The 9,463-nt window shown below is 30.4% G+C and overlaps 1 protein-coding gene across 1 annotated transcript in view; it reads right to left on the bottom strand.

The window, feature by feature from the left end:
- LOC119677290 (very-long-chain 3-oxooacyl-coA reductase let-767-like) overlaps positions 1-6,452 on the bottom strand; it is a 10,777-nt gene extending 4,325 nt beyond the window's left edge. Inside the window, exons 1-2 of the mRNA XM_038088563.1 lie at positions 5,856-6,452; positions 5,590-5,636 (exon numbers count right to left, since the gene is read on the bottom strand). Coding sequence (XP_037944491.1) covers positions 5,590-5,636; positions 5,856-6,009 — 201 coding nt within the window. The 5' untranslated portion in view covers positions 6,010-6,452. The remainder of the gene's footprint in view (positions 1-5,589; positions 5,637-5,855) is intronic.
- Between the last annotated feature and the right edge of the window lie 3,011 nt (positions 6,453-9,463).

Genomic DNA, 9,463 nt, shown 5'->3' with positions numbered 1-9,463 from the left:
ACTGAAATTTTTTAATTAAGAATCTTCTCAGTATCTGTACTTTCGCCAAAGTACAGAACAGGTTTAGTTCAATAAAATGACGTTAGGTTCTTTGTTTGTCGGTTCAGTCTGCTTTCGTGTCTCTCATGTTCCTAAAGAACACCACCATAAAATAAAATGGTTGTTATATTCCACTTTGTTAACGGAATAGTAATATTACTTGGCTATAACAAGTAAGATCTAAGAAGTTTACCAAAGCATTCAGTAAGGTTTGGCAAATCATTATGAATCGTTTAACGCTTCCAAATTGAGATTCACTTTGAAAAAAAAAAAATAAATCTGTTGACGAAGTTTATAAAGCCCTTTGTCTATTTTACGGTCAATCGGCGTAGTGAGCAAGCAATTCTTGCAGTTTGTACTAATTATTGTCTTCTCTATTTAAAACCAACAACAATTAACTGTTTGGTGCGGTTTCCACGCTGTCGATATTATCGGTCCTTCTTCATTTCGAAATGAGTAAGCAGCTGTCGTTAGGGAGAATGGCGAGCGCTGAGCTATCGACCCATGCTGAATTTTGATTTCTAAAAATTAATCAGTTTAACAGCGACGATACTTGATTCCAACAAGATAGCGCAATCATACATACGTGTTTAATTCGCCTAACATACTCGCTTAACATACTCGCTTAACAATCGATTTATTGTAAAATCAATTTGGTAACAACTTTATTTTCAGAAGAGGTCATGTTAACTGGATCCTTCGTGCGTGCATTTTAACTGCTCTCATTTACTTTTTATGGGACTATGTTAAGCCATTGGTTTAAGTCGACAAACCAGCGATTCTTGAAGCATTGGAAGCCAATGTTTATACCACCATTGACGTCATATAGCGAGATTCAAAAAATAAATGCCATGAAATTTTCTATCAGATTAATATAAAAACAATATTTTTGTTTTGTATTATCATTTTGAGTTCTCAAGCAGCTAAAAAACACATCCGATATAACAAAAACGATATTCAAAGACCTCGTTTTTTCCTAAGTCCCTGCATTTTCTGTATATGTCACTACTGGTAATTTTTATCTTCTATGTCATATGTATGTCGACATACGGTGGACTGTGGATAATCAGTTCCATTCTTTCTGGAGCTCAAAAGACTTTTTATTTACAGAGAGGCAATGGGTTCTACATTAACTGATTATCTGATAAAACTTATTGCGAACTCAGCTAGAATCTTTAGCCAAGAAATATAGATAGTCAATATATTTATGCGAATTTTAAACTTTCTTGACATAATACATGGTAATAATTGGATTCATTAGATAATTTTGATATGTGCGATTAAGTGGATCAACACAAAATAAATTTAATTTTTAATTAAATTCAATACCAAATATATACTTCGTACCACAAAAGTAATATGAATCGAATCGAAAATAATTGTGTGTTTTGAATTAATTACATATAAAGTTTTAAAACTTTTGCTATATAAATTCAATCTCATACATTTATTACTTAATTAAAATTCATTGAACTCAAGGGCTAATTTAGAATTTTTAGCACGTACTTATTTTTAGTATTGGGCGCTATTATGTAAAATCCGAGTTTGAATGTACGGTAACTAACCGTCAGACCTGAATTGTAAGCAAAAATAAAAAAAATTATTTTAATTTTTTTAAGTTTTTAAAAATGCAAAGATAGTCGTTCTACATATTTGTCTTATATGCACTTAATCGAAGAATGTAATAATTTCGTAATAAAAAAAATCCATAAAATAATGAAATAGGTCATAATAAAATTGGTCTTTAATTTTGTTACTTATTTAGAATTATTCTAAATTCTCTTGTAATTTTAAGAGAAATATTTAGAACTTATTTTAACGGAAAATATAGAGCGTCCAACAAGATTTCAACTTTCCAGATATATAGCGTAGAGAAAAATGTAGCACCCAATTCGTTGTCAAATCAAGCCGTTTGGAATATCTTTATTGAACTATATTTAGTGCCTATTTTTAAATATTAAGCGATTTTTAGTATTGGTGTGTGATATAGATTGACATATGCCATCTGTGAAGTCTTGATTCTTGATTCTTTGAGAGTCTTTTTCTCTTCTTCTATGATATCGGCTAGAACTAGTGTGAATGATAGAGCCAAATACTACCCACGTGTTTATTGGTTTGATAATTAATATTATTTTTTTTTTATCAACAGTACTAAACGCTCTCTGCAGATCGATAAATAATTTTTATAGATATATTTTCTAAATTTTCCATGCACCGTTTTATTTCAATCAATATGTTTGCTTGGCTCTCTCTACAGAAAATGGTGTTGGACCTTATCATAACATAGTTTCCAATTTGTCTATAGGTCTTCTTTTTATGTTTATTGAATATTTTTTTTTTTTTAGAATAAACTTAGGCTCTTTAATCCTTGAAGTTTGATTATAATTCCTTATTTTCATGTCACAGACATGTCTTCTCAAAACATTTGCATATTTCCAGTTGACTAAGTGATCTGCATATAGAAATTCATTAGAAGTTCATATGAAGATGGTTGGATTAGTTTTTTTTTGAATATTTTGAATATCTCTATTTAAAGATAGGTCACTTGGTTTTTATAGTTAGGCATTATATATTGGGATGTGATTTGAAGTATGTATCGTATTATCATTATTACTGATTTTCACGAAATATTCTCGCTGTAAATTAAGTTCCTTTTCTTTACTTATAAGAATAATGCCATGAGCTGTTGTTTATTGCATGGTTTCTTACCAATCAGTCATTTAATTGCGTGATGTAATCCCTTTAAGTCAATTTTCATTGTAATTTCTTTTACGCTGTTTAGAAGTTGTTCTCAATATCATCACTCAAAATTTCTGTGATAAAGATTATAATGACTTTTTCGATTGGTAAAACAAGATTCAATTTAGATTTACTCGCGATCTCTCAAATTTTGTTGCCCAATCGAACATTTCTAGAGTAATCTAACATTTTTGTATTAGTAAACAAATATATTTTTTATAAATACATTAATCGAATCAAATCACACTTTATTTGTCAAGTCATATAAAACAGCTTTTAATTCCAGGGTAATGTTACTACTCTGGAAAATTATCTAGAGTGTTAAAAATTAATCTCGAGTGTTATAAATTTTACTCGAGATTTACCCCTCGAACATGAAAATTGCGCTAAAAGTGAATCTCGATTGAAAAAGTTACTCCAGTTTACTAAATGAAAATGGCATAAGTAATTAAGTAATTCACAATTTTCTCATAATATTTGAGTTGTTGTTATTACTTGAGTAGAAGTTATTATAATTTTTTTTCGATAGTTGAATTCTAGAGAGGGCACAACAATTAAAAACTACATTAACTTATAAAATTATTTACCTATACATCGTAAATTGTTTGTAGTTCAGCGATTGGGTTGAATCCATATATAGTTGAAGTCTAATTTTTTATTTGTAAATGCAATTATACAATCTATTTTAATTATCATATAACTGTATACGTTCGCAATTATTAGAACCATTAAATGTTTTTAATATGTTTTTATTATATTTTTTAAATAATATTCATAATTGTAATTATGTTAGATAGTTATTTTTTTTTTTTGTAATTAATAATTTTTCAAAGACCAAGGTACAGTGGCTTTTTTATAAGAAGGAAAATATAATATATATACAATTTAATAATTAAAACATTGATTATAGTATTGATTAATACTCACGTAAATTATATATCGTGGATTGTAATAAACTGTCATCGAAAAATGAAAAATAATGTGTTTACCGCCTTAAATGGTGGCCAATTGGTCCAAAGCGATCCAATTACAAATATTTGGAACAACTCATTGTTGATCTCTACTGAGAGCAAAGAAGCTTATTGGCTATGAATCTTTCCGTTGCATTTATTAAATCTTATTTGAATAGTCTATTTCTTAATCAATTCTTATGAGACTATTTATGAAACAAAATTTCAAGAGTGCCCTTAAGTTATTACGGAGTGTTTAAAGCATATTTACACATATCCTCAAGTACACATTATATCAAATATAATGTAATCAATATATTTTTTATAATGAAAGATTAACTCCTTTTCCTGATAACTTGTAGCAACATTTATATATTATTTACTATGACTGAACATCCTAGACTAATTCCTTGTCAAACATTTTTCTTTATAACACTTTTCGCACAGTTTAGTTAATTGGTAGGATTGAAATTTCCAACCGCTATTGATGTGGTTAAACTGATATAGAATATTTTTTATTATGCGGCGTACTATTCAAATGTGAAGTCTAAACATTTAGTTAATTATTAAAATAGATTAGATTGTAAATGAATGTGATAAATAAATAGCATGATGTTGTTTTCTGTACTATTGCATGTCAATAATTTTATTAATTGTAAAGAGTAATACCAAATCTTTTATCACAAAAGTTTTTTTTTTTTATTTACTGTAAATCATCAAAATGACAATATAGCTTGGTTGTCAAGATTGAGGGTTGTACAGTTGCAGGTTTTGATATGATTAGGATTAACAAATGATTTTAGTGAAGACTTGCATAGTAAGTTATAGCAACTTTTTCCACCATTGATATCTTAGTATAGTTTAATTTTAGCGATAACGGGGGGCTTAAAGTTAATCCATTGTTCTCCATTCGTTTGTTATTAAAAAATTGTTGTTTCGACTGGTCACCACGTTAGCCCTATTTTACACCGCAAACCCTTTTTTTCTAGGAATTTGAAAGATTCTAAAAATATTTCTGAATTGTTGAAAGGTTTATATTAACAGGTCAAAGACACTAGACGAACTTGAAGGCAACATTCGCCAGGAAATAACTGCTATAGTGGGTCATACATTAGAAAATGCGATTGAAAATTTCAAGAAATCGGTATATTACGTCATTCTAAGGGTAGCCACTTACGCGATATATTTTTTAAAATGAGATGTATATAAATCTCCTTAAACCAAATTAAATGATTGGATTAAGAGTATTTGTAAGTTTTTTTTTTAATAATTTTTAATTGGTGTGAATCAGTCTTTTTTCACCTATTATAAATTCATGTTTTTTCTTGTTAAATAAATTTGATCAATTTAAATTTATATCTATATCATATAATGTATAATATTGATATTAACCTAACTTGATGTATTATAGTCGCGGTGCTCCGCTCTGTCTCAAGTCGGTACCCTGTTTATTTTTCTATTCTATTATATTCTAACCAAACCTAAATATTACCCACCCAACCTAAATATTAGATGGGTCTATCTTATATAGCCAACTCTGTATATAACGGACTTATGACATTCTTTATGACGTTCTTATACAGATTTAGACTTGCTAGATGGCGTGTCTAGTAGTTGCAGATTTTATGTATATAATACATTTTAATCTTAAACCTCAAATTCTTAAATATGAAGCTATGTTGGTATACAGTGTAGTGCACAAAATTAGACGCAAGTTACTGCTAACTGATGTTACCAAAAACTCCCGACAAATCATGATGGCTAGGAAAGAGTAGTCGTGTCTTTCATAGAGATTTATAGAGACTCTATGTCAATTAAATTTTTTCAAGTGGATTGACAAATCAATGATACCGAAACTTACCGCTTTGGCGTACGCCTTTCCAATTCCATCGGTGGCGCCCGTGACAACTGCAATTAAGAAATTAAACTTTACTATCAGGTTCAGGTAACAGAATACATTTATTATACAATTTTTTTATTAAAATACAAACAAATGAAAAATGTTTCTATCGACACTGCTTATCACTTATCACAACGTAAACAATAACAACAACAACAACACGAGGCACATTTTTATAATAATTAGTCACAAACGAAATGTCGAAAGTAATTCGATTTGTCACTTACCAGCCCAATCTCCCAGCCGGCGTAAATCGACCTTTGGCCCGAATAAAGTGGGGGCAAAGACGTTCAAATACAGCCATGGCAGAACTCTGCGTGCGATTTGTGCGCAGACAAGGCCCACACAAATGCTGCCCAAAATGCAAGTTCCCAAAGCCATGTTTCCTTTTGTACGTCGAATTTTCGCTGCTTTAAGAACTTTTCCGGAAAGAATTAATTTAATTCACAATTAAAATTTAAATAGAATTTAATTAAATTATTAATCCAAATTTTTGCTATTCGCCGAGAAACACAAAATCACAAAATCAATATTTCACCGCTGCTTTCTGGCGTTGAGTTGCTGATAAACTAAAAATGCTTTCCGTGCGCATTTCGCTCGTCACTCGGTTTACAGTTAATGCTTTTCATTTATTTTATTTGGGATATTTTTCTATTTCTTGTGCTGTATGTTTAAGTGTGTGTGTGTATGTGTGTGAGTTTCATATGCGAAGCACATATCAGCCGGCACAGTTCGTATTTTGACATATTTTGCTGTGTTTGCTTTGTTGTTGCTCTTCCTCAATTACTCAATGAACTTCACATGTAAATTGTTGTTTCTTTTTTGTTTTTCTGCTTTTTTTATTGTGCATAAATTCTCCCGTTTTTTTGTATTTTATGTATTCTTTGTATGCTTTCAATCAGTTTCTAAGCATAAGCAATAGCAAAACACGCCAGCAACCCCTTGTGACGTAATTTTCCTATAAAATTATTTTAAGGCAACAACAGGCACAACTCGCAATATGTGATAGCATGCATATGTTAATTTATAGGAAACCGACAGTTTTGCGGTCATTGAAAAATAATATGTGTGCATTGTATATTTAAAAATTTATATAGAGAAAATGTTTAAAACTTCTTTTTTATAAGATAGATTATATTTAATTTACAATAATAAATAATATTTATTTAAATTGTCTTGGATTGAATGTAAATAATAATAATGATAATGGACCAGTAACATTAACCAACAACAGTCGAAGATAAAAGCACTCAGTGTGTCTTGGATTAACTGTAAATAAGCGTTCGATTTAAATAAATTGAGACATGCATCAACTGGTGAAACTTGCTTGCGGGGCATCCATTTTTTTGTTTGAGCCCAAGTGAAATAGCGTGGTACTTGTGAATAGAGTAATGTTCTTGCAAAGGCACCAAAATCATCCGTACTATTACACAATTCAAAAAATGCAGTGAGTGTAGATTTAGGTGGATTTGTACCACGATCAATCACTGTCTCGTTCGTGAAAAATACACGCTGACCGTTTTCAAGATGGATGGCTAACTGAACAGCTGCTGGATCCCGTTCATGAATTAGAAAACCGAAGATACGCCAAGCAGCTTCATTGGAACTGATGTACCGACCAATTTGGTAGAGCGTAATTTCACCGTTTTTGTTCATTGGAGGAGCATTTACATTAGTAAATGAGTTTTTACTCTAAACACAGCCATATCACTGGCTTTATGGACATACTTATATATTTGATGTTCTTCACAGAACTGCAAAACGCAACATTTATATGAGCATTGTATGTCTTGCTTAGCAGAGGCGAATACGGCACCACCCGCCATTGTCCCCTATTATCGGGATTTCTTCGACGATATATTGGATATCCGTCGGTATTTGTTATAGTATCATTAGTGAAATCTTTTGAAAAAATTTTAGTACATTTTCCATCTGCCATGCCAGGCGAAGACGAAGAAACGAAGTGGATGTAATGCTCGATGTACTTGTTGGCGTAGTTACATAAAATATTAAGAAAAAAATTTTTGTTTTTCAAAAATATAAACAACATTTATGTCAAAAAAATAAAAAATTTTTTGTCAAAGTAATAAGGATATTTTTGCTGGGTAGGGACTCCCTAATCACTTTAGCGGTATGAAAAATAGATAGTACCCGATTCTCAGACCTACTGAATACACCTATAAAATTTGGTAAAAATCGGTAAAGCCGTTTCGGAGGAGTACGGTAACTAACATTGTGACATGGAAATTTTATATATAAGACCGCAAACAGACATCGTTTGGCCTTGTGACTTATTGATGGTCTTTGCAAATGCCAATCTAATAGGAAATTGAACGCGTTTGAATTAAATTGGCTTGTCTGTGAGAATCATTGGAATTCATGGCAATAAAAGTTTTTCGTTTCGGAACTTGCCATTCAAAATGGTGGCTTCGATAATGTTTTTCATCAATTTTTTAATTACCAATCGCGTACTATTGCATAGCCGTGGTGGGTTCAAATTCCGAAGTAAAATAATCGGTGATCCAACTTTCAGTCGTAAAATGTGTGGTGGCATGCCTGGCAAATCAGGTGAGTTTAAAAACTCTGCTGGATAGTTTACAACTTCGTTGGTATCACAAACTGTATCGATCGATTTGTATGATATTAAGTCGCCTGGCAATGTCTGTTCTAACTTGAAGTTTAATTCATCAACGTCCACGTTTTTTTTGCTGCTAATGGCTCTTTCTCCCAGCCACCCATGATTTATGTATTGTATGTGTACATCTGGAAATACGCGGTCAATGAGAGCATTTTGGGAATCAACGATAGTGCAGAAATTAGGGGGCAGTTTTATGAATTCAGTATTTTCATAGACAACAACTTTTCATATCATAGCAAGTTTTCTTTTTAAAAATATAAAAAAATTTATGTCAAAAAAATAAAAAAATTTTTATTAAAGCAATAAAGATATTTTTGCTGGATAGGGACACCCTAATCACTTTAGCGGTATGAAAAATAGATAGTAGCCGATTCCCAGACCTACTGAATACGCATATAAAATTTGGTAAAAATCGGTAAAGCCGTTTCGGAGGAGTACGGTAACTAACATTTAGACAATGTTAATTTTATATATAAGATAATATAATTTTATAATAACATATATCATGTAAAAATAAGATATAAACAATAATTTTTAACAATTGTTAATATATAATAAAAGATTTGTTATTGTTCTACACTATTTAAAATTTATGTTTCAACACAATGCGCCAAAATGCTTATAGGAGTAGGTAGAAAAAAGAATGTCAGTTACCCTGAGTCTTAGCTAAATAGAAAACAACAAAGAGGGTTACCCTGAATCTTAACCCTATAGTTCCCTATTATTTGTTTTGTTTAATAAAACCACTGAAAATAGTTTTAAAGTAAATAAGCAGTATTTGTTGCAAAAAAGTTTGTAAATAGAATTTAGCATCATATATTTAAAATTTAGAGTTTTGCAAAATATTATCACGTATAGTGTAATTGTAATGATTATTGACACTATCACAGCAGTTTAATAGTAGATGATTTGAAGAAATTCTTGTAAATAAAAAGTTTAATATGGTTATAACACTTTTAACAAAAAATTAAATGCTTTTCATTTTATTCGGGTCGATTTTACAATCACACTTAATTGTCGATTTGACACTTATTTTACATTTATTTGAATTTTTAGTATTATTTTAATGGCCAATATATATCAAACATTTCATATATATTAATATTTGCGAATATCAAAAGTTCAATATAACTATTCTAATACAATATGTATTTGGCACATGTTTCTAAAAAGGTTTGCCATCACTGCCTTAGGATA

The sequence above is a fragment of the Teleopsis dalmanni genome, chromosome 2 (genome assembly GCF_002237135.1).
Source record: "Teleopsis dalmanni isolate 2A chromosome 2, ASM223713v2, whole genome shotgun sequence".
Lineage (NCBI taxonomy): Eukaryota > Metazoa > Arthropoda > Insecta > Diptera > Diopsidae > Teleopsis > Teleopsis dalmanni.
This window is presented reverse-complemented; position numbering and strand designations above follow the sequence as displayed.